At 43.1% G+C, this 14,603-nt stretch overlaps 3 protein-coding genes across 4 annotated transcripts; 1 reads left to right on the forward strand and 2 right to left on the reverse strand.

The window, feature by feature from the left end:
• The first annotated feature begins 283 nt into the window (after window positions 1–283).
• On the forward strand, window positions 284–3,312 carry LOC102715412 (malate dehydrogenase, chloroplastic). Its single transcript, XM_006659369.2, has 2 exons — window positions 284–391; window positions 1,806–3,312. The coding sequence occupies exon 2, from the start codon at window positions 1,811–1,813 to the stop codon at window positions 3,002–3,004; it is 1,194 nt and encodes a 397-aa protein (XP_006659432.1). The 5' UTR covers window positions 284–391; window positions 1,806–1,810; the 3' UTR covers window positions 3,005–3,312.
• A 1,017-nt stretch (window positions 3,313–4,329) lies between these two features.
• LOC102715685 (extracellular ribonuclease LE-like) lies at window positions 4,330–6,766 on the reverse strand. Its single transcript, XM_006659370.3, has 2 exons — window positions 6,033–6,766; window positions 4,330–4,970 (listed from the first exon to the last, which is right to left on the reverse strand). Exons 1-2 carry the CDS (start codon window positions 6,318–6,320, stop codon window positions 4,539–4,541), a joined length of 720 nt encoding a protein of 239 aa, XP_006659433.1. The 5' UTR covers window positions 6,321–6,766; the 3' UTR covers window positions 4,330–4,538.
• Window positions 6,767–9,946: 3,180 nt separating this feature from the next.
• On the reverse strand, window positions 9,947–13,749 carry LOC102715962 (pentatricopeptide repeat-containing protein At3g47530). Of its 2 annotated transcripts, none has more exons than XM_015840383.1 (4): window positions 11,751–13,749; window positions 11,266–11,634; window positions 10,253–10,471; window positions 9,947–10,138 (listed from the first exon to the last, which is right to left on the reverse strand). In XM_015840383.1, exon 1 carries the CDS (start codon window positions 13,747–13,749, stop codon window positions 11,962–11,964), a length of 1,788 nt encoding a protein of 595 aa, XP_015695869.1. In that variant the 3' UTR covers window positions 9,947–10,138; window positions 10,253–10,471; window positions 11,266–11,634; window positions 11,751–11,961. The 2 variants fall into 2 exon arrangements, with proteins under 2 accessions (XP_015695869.1, XP_006659434.1); XM_006659371.2 differs by having other exon boundaries at window positions 10,235–10,471.
• Between the last annotated feature and the right edge of the window lie 854 nt (window positions 13,750–14,603).

Genomic DNA, 14,603 nt, shown 5'->3' on the forward strand with positions numbered 1-14,603 from the left:
CAAACCACAAACTCACAAATGTTAACCAGCATTTTGGGTTTGACTCGTGCAGTCACCTCTCCAACTTTGACTGCAGTTAGTTCCAAACTCCCAACAACCAAACCAAGGCAAATTGGCGCTTTCCAAGTGCAAAAGAGAGACGAAATTCCTGTGAGCCAGTCAGTCCACAGGAAAACACCATACACCGGGTCCACGCAGGCACGGACGGTGCAGGAGCCCGTTGTTTCCGAGGCCGCACGCCCGCCGCCGCCGTCGCCATCGCCATCGCCATCTCCAGCGACGACCCACCATAAAAGGCGAGCGCCCCAGCTCCGCCCCTGCCGCGCCGCTGCCCTTTCCACCGAGCGAAGGAGGCCACAGGCCAGCGCCGAGCCACGCGCAGCCGGCATCGGTATCTGCTCATCTCGATTTCCCCCCCTCTCTTTCCCTGTTCGTTCTTTCCCTCCCAAGATTGGATCCCAGCATGGCCGCTTCGGTGGCGGTGGTGGTGGTGCAAGATTTGGGCTTTGGCCGGGATCTTGCGCCGCGCTGAATGATTGAGGTTCTTGGTGGTGTGTTCGTCTGGGATTCGGTGCTGCTTGCCCTGGCTCCCGATCTGGTTGCGGTGGGCGGAGTTCCCGAGAGTTTCTTGCGAAGCTCTGTTGTTTTTGTGGATTGCTGGTAGGATACGGTGATGGATGAAATCTTTGGGTTTGACGGGTTCTGTATGGGGGGATTCAAAATTGTTGTTTTGGGGTTAGGTTGCCGGATTATTGCTGAAACAGTATAGTTTCCAGCGCAACAATTCACCTGTGAGTGGCCACACTGATGCCTGATGGACAGCTTTGCATTTCTTGGAGACCATTTTCAGGAAAGCTTGAGACTGATTGGAAGTCTTCAGCTTGGGTGGTGATGATAATTCAAACAAGTTTTAAGTTTTTTCTTTGTTTTGGTTATAATTGTGTTTTTTACAGTTAAAAGAGTTGCAGCAACCTGCTACTCTGCTGCGTTGCATTACTGTTGCATTGGGTTAGCAATGTCTTGTTTCAAAAAAAAAACAATAATATGTTCAATAGTCTAAAAGAAGATATGTGGTCACTATTTTAGCATGGGTTACATTTTGTAGTGATAAAAGAGGAGATGGTCTTACTGTTAAGTCAGGTATATGGTATTGATTAGCTGGATTCTTTTTCTTTAGATATCCCATGGTAAGTTGGTAACATATCCCCTGCATGGCTCATGTATCCATTATCCATGATCCTTTGTTTGTTATGATTATTTCTGTCGAGTGACCCCTGTTGTGAGTGAAAGCCAGCATATCTGCTATCAGAAAAACATAAATTTCCTAGACAATATTTCATCTGCCCACTACTCTTTCAGCAGTACATTTATGTGTTTGCCTATGATTATGTATCATATAGTTCTAAACTTGTCGAAATTATTGGTTCTAATAACAAGAAATTTAGTATACTAATTATGAAACAGTTAGTGATTCGAATGTATCAGCAGAAATTTTGGATTAATTTGGTTAATTATCCTAACCAAGATCAATTATTGGATTACAACAATTATTTTTATTCTGAGTTTTATTCTTAGATTCTAGAAGGATTCGATGATCTTGTGTTGTTGTTTTTCCATTGTTTTTGTCAGGATACACAATACATTCTATAATCCAATAGATAAAAGATCTTTTATCTGGTGCTAGAAGTATAAGGGAGCACTTCAATCTCTGTCAATGCCATTTTTGAGTGTTTTGGGTGCATTGCTGCAATGTATTTCTTCATGTTGCCTTGTCTTTTTTTTCTCTTATCAATATGTTCCTGCAGTTAAAATGGCATCAGCTGTTACCATCAGCTCAGCTGGTGCTCAGGCTGGCCTGATCTCAAAGCCAAGGAATCATGGCTTCACAAGCTACAGTGGCTTAAAGGCAGCATCATCCATTAGCTTTGAATCAGCGTCATCATTCCTGGGTAGGAATGCATCTCTTCGGGCATCTGTTGCTCCAAGGATTGTGCCAAAGGCGAAGTCAAGCTCTCAAATTTCTCCTGAGGCTTCATACAAGGTGGCAGTACTTGGTGCCGCTGGTGGTATTGGTCAACCATTGGGGCTTTTGATTAAGATGTCTCCTCTGGTCTCAGCTCTGCATCTGTATGATATTGCAAATGTCAAGGGAGTTGCTGCTGATCTCAGCCACTGCAACACACCTTCTCAGGTTCTGGACTTCACTGGGCCGTCGGAATTAGCCAACTGCTTGAAAGGTGTGGATGTTGTTGTCATCCCTGCTGGGGTCCCAAGGAAGCCAGGCATGACTCGGGATGACCTTTTTAACATCAATGCGAGCATTGTCAAGTCGCTTGTTGAGGCTGTTGCAGACAATTGTCCAGAGGCCTTCATCCAGATTATCAGCAACCCAGTAAACTCCACTGTTCCAATTGCTGCTGAGGTTCTGAAACAGAAGGGGGTCTACAATCCCAAGAAGCTCTTTGGAGTTACTACTCTAGATGTTGTCAGAGCTAACACATTTGTTGCACAGAAGAAGAACCTCAACCTCATCGATGTCGATGTCCCAGTTGTCGGTGGTCATGCTGGGATTACAATTCTCCCGCTGCTGTCAAAGACCAGGCCATCTGTCACGTTTACAGATGAGGAAACTGAAGAGCTGACAAAGAGGATACAGAATGCTGGAACAGAGGTGGTGGAGGCGAAAGCTGGTGCTGGATCCGCTACCCTCTCCATGGCATATGCTGCTGCTCGATTTGTCGAGTCTTCTCTTCGTGCACTGGCGGGTGACCCTGAAGTTTACGAGTGCACATACGTCCATTCTGAGTTAACTGAGCTGCCATTCTTTGCATCCAGAGTTAAGCTAGGAAAGAACGGTGTCGAGTCCATCATTTCTGCTGACCTTGAGGGAGTGACCGAATACGAGGCCAAGGCACTTGAAGCATTGAAGCCTGAGTTGAAGGCCAGCATCGAGAAGGGTGTCGAGTTCGTCCACAAACAGCAGACAGCCGCGGCATCTGCTTGAAGCAAGCAGAATTTGATCAATACAAACAAGGAAGATAATAAACGGAAATCGACTCTCGATACCTTTTAGTTTTGCAGCCTAGAAATTTTTTGTGTCGACGCGTAGGAAGATGCTCCAGACTGGTTGCGTTGTATTACAATCTTTAATTTCTTCCTAATACATGAGGCCGATAATGCCCAAACTGTTGCCCGTTTCAAGGTCCTGTGTTAACACTTAAATTTTGCTTCAGTTTCGCTGAGGTTTGTTTGTAGCTTGCTGAAACTAGACAAACTAAGGAATAATAAATCAATTCTTTGATCATTCTCAGCTTTCTTGCGTGATGTGTACCTTCCGAAGGCAACCTAATTCTCTTTTTTTTTTTTTTTTCCTTTCAACTGTCACTGATTGGTGTTGACTTGATAACTTCAGACGAAAATTTTCTTGAACCATCGTTTGGTGATGTACCGATGTGTGCCTTCATTTTCCTGTCATCTTTAATTGTCATTGGCTTGTAACTTCATATCAGATTTTCTTTCAGTTGGAGCAATCTCTTGGTTAGGCTGACAGTGATGGCTGGAAGCTGGCATCTGTTTTGGTAGATTCGGAGTTGAGCATCAAGAGAGAGGACTAGAATTTTGTTTGCAAAATCTTCCTGTGTGTTCTGGCTGTGATGCGTCCAAAACGTCTCCATCTCTTAAAACTTGGACCAGAAACCGTGTAAATGGAATTTGCTGCCCGTGTACTCCAATTGTTCCGTCCATGGGCACAATTGCATGCCGTGTCGACAACATAATGTCCTTTGCAATCGAAAAAATAAAAAAGAAGTTAGGCCCTGTTTGAAACAGTGGCCTCTCTCCCATGTTGCAAAATTTTCCATTGTTACTGTTAATACCGCCCTGAGCAACTTTCTAGCTATATCTAATCTCCATTTTGATAAATATATGAACACACTGCACAAGATGGTAGTTTAAGGGTGTATGTGTATCGAAACCGATGTACTTGAGGTTATTGATATGTATTGAAAAAATGTTTGGGTGGTCCAAAGCGTAACAACGATAAATTTACATAATTCAAAGTGAAGATTGATTTAAGGGTGGTATAAAATAAAACTTAGGTAATAAAGCATGAGAAGATTGTCCTCCGGTCCTTTCGTTAGAGACAGAATCTAAGTATTCGTATAACCATCTGACTTTATTTTTTGATAAGAAGACTCAAAAGAGCCCACTTTTACCGAAAGCAAACTGAGTATAATAACCATCTGACTGTGGTTGGATTTTTATCCGTTAAATGATGAACATTGATTTGAGCTTTCTCATATAAAAGCTGAATCGAAAGAAAAAATCATCTAAAATTTCACGTAAATACTATTCCATTTTCCTTGATTTATATGATCCCCTGAACTTATCCGAATTATGCGGGGGAAATACATTACATGGCCATCCTTTTATTGCAACAAAAAAAAACAATATCACGCCAGATTAATTACATGAATAATAACCATGGAGAAATAGATCAAATTAATAGGAGCTGCTTGGTTAGGAGTAAAAACAGAGGCTCAGAACGCCGGGAACTCGATCCTGCTGCCGGAGCAGGGGCGGCCGCCGGGGGAGACGGGGCAGTCGATGAAGCGGTCGCCGGCGGCGTCGACGCAGAAGTAGAGCTGGTAGAGCTGGGTGTTGCCGGACTCGTCGCGGTTGCACTCGACGAACGGCTGGAGGCCGGTGCCGCGCTGGATGGCGCCCTTGATTTGGGCCAGCGTGTAGTAGCCGCCGTCGGGCGAGACGCCGCCGTCGCGGAGCGCGGCGAGGACGGGGAGCTGCGAGCGGAGGCGGAGCGCCGCCTGGAAGTAGCCGCGCTCGTCGCCGAGGGCGGACTCCGCGCAGGTGCCGTGCTTCTCCCACTCGTGCGACCAGAAGCGGACGCCGTCGTTGCTCGGGCACGCCAGCGTCGGCCACTCCGACCGGAGGCTGCCCATCAGGTCGCTCACCTGGACGAAGCCAAGTCCACAAAAACACATTTTTTCTCTCCCTCGTTAGTTTTACGCTAAAAATTCAACCTTTTTACGGGGAAATTGATTGGTAAATAGCATTGGGTAAATCTTTGCAGGCAGGGAGGAATCATTCCTCTTTATATAATTTGCCAATTTGACAAGATCTTTTTTTTTGTTAATTTTACAGTACAAAAACAACTTTTTTTTAGGGTGGAATTGATTGGTGATAACACCGGGCAAGTCTTTACAAGCAGGGGAAATCATCCTTTTCTTTATGAATTTTTACATGTTTATAATAATTTTGTGCTACCGAAATCAATGTTGTGTTTTGGAAAATCGCTTGATGATAACATTTTGTCAAGAAAAAAATAGTTTCTTGTGAGGAAAAAGAGTTTTTTTTTTAGCATTGACGATTGATTCTGGGGTAGAGAAATCAGACAGGGATTTGTTTGGAGATTAGGAAATCACGCCGAGAATAGGCAATATCGCTGTTTGATGGGAAGGGCAATTAAGCAATAGATGGTGCAGTGGAGTAGAAACCAAGGCAAGGATGACCTCTGTTTCTTCTGCTTCCTTGCTTTGTCTGAAATCAATCTTGACACTAAGTTTCTTTTGCAAAGATGGGGTTGGAATTGCATTGAGTTGGCTCTTTCAAATTCAAAACAAAAGGTTATCAATTCAAACGAGATTGAATTCTTTTAAGGATGCTTTGAGTTAGACCGGTTTTTCAAAGTTCAAAACAAAAGGTCATTAGTCCAAAACAGATTGATTTTTTTTTCAAAGTTATGTGTTGGATTGAGTTGGTTCTTTGAAATTCAAAAAAGATTGCATCTTTTCATATGCTTGCATAGGATTGAGTTGGCTCTTTGTTATTCAAAACAAAAGTTCATCAAAAAGTCATCAAATCAAAAGAGATTTCCAACAGAAAAGCAGAGGCGTCATCAGACAGACAGCAACAAGCCAAGAACAGCATCAGCTGCTGCAACAGAGAGACCATGACGCAGACGAACCGAGAGGAGGAGGAAGAAGAAGAAGAAGCTGGTGCTGTGCCTCTCATACCTTGGAGGGGTCGAACTCGCTGTCAGGGTCGCAGTTCTGCGGGTAGCTGCCGTCGTCGCGGTTGGGCCAGAGGCCGTGGATGCCGAAGTCCGCCGGCGGCTTGCCGGAGCGCGGGTAGCAGCAGCTCTGCCTCGTGTCGCAGTACGACCCCGGCCACTGCAGCACCAGGAAGAAGAAGTCGTAGTCCTGCGCGCTGCAGCTCCCGGCGACGCCCAGCACCACCACCGCCACCGCCAGCGCCAGCGCCAGCCCGAGCCGCGTCGTTGCCCTCGCCGCCGCCGTCGCCATGGCTGCCTCCCTTTCTTGCAGAGCTACCTCACTTGCAATCTCTCTTCTCTCTCTCTTCTTCTTCTTCTTCTTCTCTCTGATGATTGGTGGATGCTGTGAGTTGTTGCAAGAAATGAGCTATGGAGGTGCAGATTTTATAGGCAGGTGTGGATTCAAGAATCAGGATGCGCAAACAGAAGCATGGCCGGCTGGAGCAACACACCGCATTGAATTTTGCATGGATGGGATTCATTCATGCATTGTCAAAAATTTGATGATATATTCGTGCATTTCAAGGTGTGAGTTATTGGCCTACCCGATTGGCTACTCTCAATCTTGCAGAAATGGCATTGGTGGAATGGAAGGCTAGGTGTGGAAGGCAAGCAGTGCATCCATCCAATTGGAGAGTGACAGGTTGGAGATGGACGGAGCAGCAGCTCTGGGTGGTGGCTGTCTGTCCAGTTTTACTGTTGTTGCTTTCCATTTGGGTTTCATGAAGACCCTGTCACAATGTTTGCAGGTTGTCATTGCAGTGAATTAGAGTGGATTTAAGAAAACCCTCATGTTTGATAATCAAAGTTGCATAAAAACAACATTTGCGCTATAACTTACTCGCCCTGCCGTAAAGTAGAGTTGCCTACCGTAATAGGTGATGTTTCATTCGGTACTATGTAACTATATCATGAAGAACGAGGTAGTCTTTTATAAAACTTCAAACTAGTTGAAATCTTAATTAATTTTAGCATATTTGACACATTATTTTCTAAAGTAGCGAAGAGTTAAACGAAGTACCTTAATAAAAACATCAACGATTAAAAATTCCATATACAATCTATATTTAAAATTCTAAGTAAGCACGTGATCAACATATATAATGGTAGAGTTTTGTGAAACTTTAGGACCATATTGCTTGGGATTTAGTATGACCATAAGAACGTGTAGTTACCTGAAATTTTATCTAATGTGAATACCATGCCTATGGTAGCTCATCTTATTAGCACGAGTTATAGAGAGGAGGTGGAACGGTGAGATGGAAAAATGTGAATAGAAGAACGCACAAACAAAAAAGGGAAAAAAGTGTTTCTGAGCAAATAAAGCCATATACAATTTGTTTTAGATAAATACGCAACGATTTCTTGGTATTAGTGAACAGGGAGAATGCCAAGTAGTAGTAACCATTAACGAATGCCCAGCACATCTCGTGCATTAAGCCACCTTCCTTTAATAGCATAAGAGTAAACTTGCTAGGGTGAGTTTCAGAGAAGAGAAAGGAGGAGAAATACTTTTAAAAAAAAGGTGCGCCATTACCACAGGATTAATTGAGTACTCTCTCTGTTAACATTTTAGCTATGTCTAAATATATTTATTAATCAATGTATATTAATTGTATAATCAGCACTAGAATGTCGCAAATGTATTATTTATTATTTTAAACTTAAAAGATTGATGAATATAAATTTTAAAGTAACTTTTATATAGGTTTTTGAATAAAAACTCACCTTTTAAGAGTATGGAAACACACACGTAAAAAATGAGAAAGTTTAATCGTTATGTCTATCACTTCATTTTTTCGCTTCTGCTTATTACTATATAACTTAAAATTTAAATTTATAATCTTAAATTTGAAGTTCATTTTAGAGATTTTTCACCATAGTTTATTTTCGATATTTGACTTTTAGATCACAAAGAATACGTATATAGAAGTTTTATTAACAAATTATTTTAAATTTATAAATATGACGCGCATCATTCCTATTTATCCACGGTTGTAGTGTGTGTGTTTTTAGGAAGCTGTTATTGCTTCCTTCATGGACAACTTTTTCCATAGACTCGTGAAGAAAACCCAGTCGGCACGCAATTTTGGCACATCTTGGTTTGCAGCTAGCCAGGTCGACAAGTGTACCTTATTTGGTGTTTTCTGCTGCTGCTAGCTGGGATTTCGGAGGCTTAATCAATCCGTTCATATGGTCGATCACCGGCCGCCAGAATTCCATCGGCGTACGGTGTTTGTGCGTCGCCGGCCGGTGAGACCTCGCCGTCGGAGGTGGGAACAGCAGCAGCGAGCGCGACGGCGACGCAACCGCCGGCCGGCCGGCGGCGTCTCGTCGATCGTCCGTGTACGTGGCCAAGCCATGCCCAGACGCCATCATCATCTTGGTGTCTCGTGGATACGCCGATCACTGGTCAACGAGGCGTGCCTGTGCAAGCCGGCGACAGATAGTGATTTTGTGAGATCGACTTGATGCTTAGAGCAGAGAGGCTCATGCTCAAGACGTGATTCTAGGCCAGTTTGATTTGTCATCCTATCCAACTTTGGTGATGCCAACGATTTTTTTTTTGGGTAAATTACAGACCAAACACTTAACTGACACTAGCTGTTTAAATCAGACCAAACACTTAATAACACTAGCTGAATGACCACGCCTTGTTACGGATAAAGAAAAATATTTTATAAATTAAATACAAATATATTTCCATTAAATGTGTTACACCTTTTCTATAGAGAATATTCACCGTGGCTCGATTTTATACGTGGCTAACCATTTAGATTTAATTATTTTTAATATTAAGATTTAAGAAGTTTAAAGAGGTAAATTACAAAACTTGCAATGAGAGCATCAGTGTACGTCCGTCCAAAGGAGTATTGATGTTGCACTACATAAGTTTTGGTAATACTTGGTCTGTTCCATATTATAAGACTTTTTAATCTTGTCTAAATTTATCAATACATCAGTATATATATTTTACATATGTGTTTAAATTTATTAACATACATATAAATTAGTAGTGCTAGAAAATCTTATAATATAGAACAAAATGAGTACTAATCTACTTGGCTCAATGTAATGTATAATTTTGGTATGAATGCAACTTTTTTTCATATAGCTATCCTAAGATGGTGCCAAAACGCACCTACAATTATAAATTTGCGAGTCCTCCAGAAAGAAAGAGCTCGATGGTGACCGACGCATACCTGGATAGGTTTCGTAGGGAGGCACGGCACCAATTTAATCAGCGTACAGCGAACGTGGTTGGCTGTCGTCCACGGTCCAACGCACTTGGAAGGACAACCTAACATATAACACATATTATCAGGAATCAGGATAGGTACACTCTTGAGAAAAATATTTTTTTAAAAAAATGCTGTTGCTTCGCCTTGTTTAGGTTCAACCGGAGAAGCCAAGTCTTCTATCCATCAAATATACGCTTAAAGAAACTCTCACCAACTAAACGGTAGATACTGAGAAGATAAAATTAAAAGAAAAAAGAACTAAAATGCCATCCAAACATCAACACCAGCACAATAGAGATAGTGGGAGCATACTCGATCATAGACTGTATGGCACATCTTGCACACATCTTTCTGTTACGTAATCCAATGGTATCAGTAATAAAGAAATTAAGCAAACATGATTGGTAGACTTAATCGGAACATAATCCATATCCTAGAGAAATGGTCCTGTATGTGCTTGGTTTGATCATCAGATCATTGTACAACACAATTAAAATAATGGATATCCAAAAGAATAGCCAACACACTCATCTTTTCGCTTTCACTTATACTTATCTTTTCAACCTTAAATTTTGGGTTTGATTATTTTAGGTTTTTCATCATATTTTATTTTTTAGTCTTGGATTTTAGATCACTAAGATCATATATATATATAAAAGTTTTATTCACATATTATTTTTCATTTGCAAAAATACGATATCACACCCCAAGTCTTCTGATTAGCAAACAGACGATACATGTTTGCATCGAGGGTTGACGAAGTGCCAATCATAACATGCCAAAAGGAAGTTCCATGGGGGATATTCCACTAGAAATCCTAGATGCCCTGTCATGGATAGGACAAAACAAAACATACGTGTCACAGGATCATATATCAATGCAAATAGTAAAATTAGTAGTCTTAGCATCATAACGTACGTACCAAAATAGCTGTTTATACCTGTTCAGACTTTGATGCCATCAGTTGGTTCCAACATCAAAAGAAAGGTGCACTAAACAATCATAAGTTTTGCAGAGTCGCATGGTCCCATAATTCCTATTATGAACTAATAAGATATACTCTTTTGTTCGATCGAATGTGAAATTAATGCCTCTCCTGCAATTTTATCAGAGAGCTCTCGATTGATGAATTCATCAAACAAGTCATTGAAGAGAGCAGCTGCAGTAAAACGAAAGGAAGAACACATCAGACAACAATTGATGGACAAACTCTTAGATGAAATAGAACAAAAGAGCCCAATTTTAATAAAACTGTTATTCTATGCCAATTAAGAATCATTTCTGAGAAGAAAGCAGGCAAATAATTGAGGAGTGATGCATGCAAAGAGTAAACAGGTAGCAGGCAGCAGGCAGTAAATATTTCCTGGTTAACTAGTCAATCACCACCAGTAACAAAACATTCATGTCACGCAGAATCAAATTCAAGGCAAGCGAAAAAGGGAAAAAAGAACGACTTCAAGGCATAAGCTTCTATGGAAGGGAACTATTGGTTGGAGTGTTGGAAATGTGAGAAAAGAAGTAAACATGGCAGGGCAACAAGGTAAAATTAGAAATCGAAAAAAGCACAACTTACCTCCATAATATATTTAAATGCTCTGGAAAATAATGTGTAGTTCTATACAGATTGTACTTCCTTTAGATATGAGATTCCTGAAGAGTGACCCCCTATGAAATTTCAAATGCAGCAGGAAAAAACTTGTGGAACGCTTTTGAGAATTTTGATAGGCTTATAAGCCATTTGCACTAAAAACGCGAATATTACATTTTCTACAGAAGATTTTGAAATTGCAGGGTCGCGATTCCTTAAATCAATATCATCAAATAGTGAAATTGCAGACTCTCGTTTGTAAACTATGCTTGAATTTGAAGTTTCAAACAGTGGAGTTCCAAGTTTGTTCTACACTTTGGATGAATATGCAGTTACCGTGTGTAAAAAAAATAGAGTTAACTTACTGCTTTCAACTTATTGCGATAACCATGCAGTTCTGCACCTGTACACCATTGCCCCCTTGAATTTAGACTGTTAATAATCCTTGAACAATTAAGTCGTGGACATTAAGGTTGACTGTCTTGTATTTAAACTAGAATCATCATCATGAAAATTGATGCAGTGGTACTCCATCAAATTTCTCAACTTGCACAAGAACAGAAGAACTGATCTGCTGGAGATCAACACAGTATCATAAGAGGTGGAAAGCTTTCGTTCCAAGCTTTGAAGCCCAATGTGCAAGGAAATGCCATGATTCAACATTAGTTTCACATCTACTTCTGGCCAAGGATATTCTTTATGGTGTACCTGCATTGTATGCTTTCCGTAGGTTCCTATAAGCAATAATGTATAAATGAACCTGATAAGTGAACACCGCCCAAAACTTCAATACATTGCTGTTCTAGGAAAGATCATGTACTAAATAAGACAGTTATGCAATTTTAATGACCTGGCGTTTTAGATAGTTTTTTGTTGAGACCTGGTCCTTGCGCCCGGGATAGATCATGTGACATGTCTGACTGCACACACAACTGATATACTCTTGCATCTCATGCCAATATCATCAATTGCGGCACTCAATTAAGCTCTGACAACCTCTGTGTGTGAACGCTTCATATCCTTTGTAATTATCATAAATGCAACAGATAAGAAAGGGTGGACTACCAATAATCATTGCACGAACACTGGAATCCCTTGAAATGATGGAATCGGGTTCTGTCTCTGACAATAACTAAGCGATTATATACACCAGAAAATACTTTTGTGAAATTGTGGCAGTCTACACAAACACGAAGATTCTTAGCAAGCCTTATTGGTCTATGCTGTGGTGTGACAAGAAGAGCAAAAGCAATTGCTAGCTTTTCACTGTGATATGCGAGGGCACATTCTTTCCCTTCAGAATCCAAATCATGCAGCTCTGACAACATGTTTGGAACATAGCCAGCTATTCTGAGATGTTTATTTATCTCATTGAGCTTTTCATAAATCTCTGCCTTTCTCGGATGTGAATCATCATCTGCAATAAATTCATGGATTTCGCCGTTCATCTCTACTGTTGTGCAGCCAGGAGTAGTTTGGATCCCTTTCTCTTTCATCAACTTCCTAACCACTGCTACATTTTTCCAATCCTCAGCTGCTGCATAAGTATTAAGCAATAGAACATAATCCCCGGCTTGTTGTGCTTTCAGTTCAATTAGATGGTTGATCACACGCTCTCCAAGATCAACATGACCATGAACTCTGCATGCACCGAGAAGGGTTCGCCAAATTGTTGCATCTGGTGCAACCCTCATCTCTCTTACCACAAGCTCATATGCCTGATTAAGCAAGCCAGCACGGCCCATGAGGTCTACCATGCATCCATAGTGATGAACATTCGGCATTAACTGATATTCGTGACACATAATATCAAAAAACTTGAATCCTTCATCCACCAGCCCACTATGACTACACGCCGAGAGCACACCAGTAAATGTCTGTTCATCAGGAGCAATGCCTGATCTACCCATCTCCTCAAATGCAGATATAGCATCCTTCCCAAAACCATTTGCTGCCAAACCCGAGATCATCGCACTCCATGTGACCACACTCTTATTAGGAGTCCCAGAAAACACCTGGTATGCCTTCTCCATACACCCGCACTTTGTGTACATCGTGATCAACGAGTTACGTACCTTCAACTCACCCCCATAGCCATGATCCTGAGCATAATCCCACACTTGCTCCCCGAAATCAAGCGCACCCAGGCTTGTGCACGCTTGGAGGAGCAGAATACAGGTGACATCGTCTGGTTCTGTCCCATTCTCTCCACTCCGCATCTCATCGAAGATCTTCAGAGCATCCTTCGTCCGCCGGTTCTTCGTATAACAAGTGATGAGAACGTTCCACGCAACAGTATCCTTAACCGGCATTTCATCAAACATCTTGCGCGCGGCATCCCCATCGCCGCAGGCCGCATACGCCCTCATCAGCGAGGTGGCCAGGAGGGCGTCTCGGACGTGGCCCTCAACCACGACATTGGCGTGCAGCTGGCTCGCGTGGCCAATGGTGCGGCAGTGCTTGAGGACGATGGACAGGGAGAAGGCGTTCCCGCGACGGCCGAGCGCGCGCACGCGGCGGAGGAAGCGGACCGCGTCGGGCTCGCGGAGCGAGCCGAGGATGGTGTTGCAGCAGAACGTGGAGGGGAGGGACTCCTGGGTGATGTGGTGGAGGAGGACGGACAGCGCCCGTGGCGAAGGGAGGGAGGCGGCGGCGAGGGAGAGGAATGCGGAGGCGGAGGCGGGAGGGGCGCGGAGGAGGAGGAGGCCCCCCGTGCGGAGGACGTGCGCGTGGAGCTGGAGGAAGCGCGCCGCCGGGAGGGGCGAGGTGGAGGATAGCAGCGCGGCGGCGGCGGAGGTGGTGGAGGACGGCGTGGAGGGGCGGAGCGCGCGCGCGAGATGAGATGCCATGGCGGGGCGCGCGGCGCGGCCGGGACGGAGGTGGCGGCCTTCATGGACTTCTTTTGTGGCCCAATAATTGGATCGTGCGCGCGAAATCGGCCCAAATGTGCGCAAATTCGGCCCAAAATTACCCTTCCTTTCGGCCCGACATAGCGTGGAAATTCGGCCCAGTGGGTGCGGGGAGTTTGGTCCAAATGTGCCTGCGAATTTGGCCCAAGAGACGTGCTTGAATCCAGCCCAATAGTGCTGACGAACTCGGGCCGCGAGAGTGCGCAGCGGCTTAGCCCATGAGAGGGCATGAATTCAGCCCAAGAGCGCGGGCGAATTCGGCCTAACAGTGAGCAGGAATTGGGGCGAATTAGGCCCAAGAATGATCTGAAACTAGGCCCAAAAAAATGAGTGAATTCAACCCAGCACTTCACGTTAACTGGGCCGAAGAGTGCTCCAGATTTCAGCCCAAGATTGGGCGTGAATTTGGACCGGGAACGAGCACGGATTCGGGAACAATATTGCGGGCTATATGAACCAAAGTGGCCTAATGTGCTCGAATTTCGGCCCAAATGTGCACACAGGTTCGCCACAGGCGAGCGCAATTTGGCGAAGTGTACTTTTATTTATACATTTTTAATTTAAATATTTACAAGTGTATAAATTTGTTTCACGATTTTGCAGATCTATACTCCCAATGCCATATTGGAGGTCTTGTTTAAAAAAATCGCCCTCTCAGGGGTCACTAGGGATATAGCTGTAGAACTTTGACATGAAAATATACTATTGTAAATATTTTAAATAAAAATATAAACAATAAAAGAGTAAATTTGTGGCGCAGTACCACTTAGATCCATAAACTTAAACTTAAAAAA

The sequence above is a fragment of the Oryza brachyantha genome, chromosome 8, assembly GCF_000231095.2.
Source record: "Oryza brachyantha chromosome 8, ObraRS2, whole genome shotgun sequence".
NCBI lineage: Eukaryota > Viridiplantae > Streptophyta > Magnoliopsida > Poales > Poaceae > Oryza > Oryza brachyantha.

Excerpts from the sequence above, each read along its gene's own strand:
- LOC102715412 (XM_006659369.2), top strand. The coding sequence starts at position 1,811 with ATGGCATCAGCTGTTACCATCAGCTCAGCTGGTGCTCAGGCTGGCCTG.
- LOC102715962 (XM_015840383.1), bottom strand. The coding sequence starts at position 13,749 with ATGGCATCTCATCTCGCGCGCGCGCTCCGCCCCTCCACGCCGTCCTCC.
- LOC102715685 (XM_006659370.3), bottom strand. The coding sequence starts at position 6,320 with ATGGCGACGGCGGCGGCGAGGGCAACGACGCGGCTCGGGCTGGCGCTG. Across the intron at positions 4,971-6,032 it reads GCGAGTTCGACCCCTCCAAG|GTGAGCGACCTGATGGGCAG; the intron begins GTATGAGAGGCA and ends GGCTTCGTCCAG.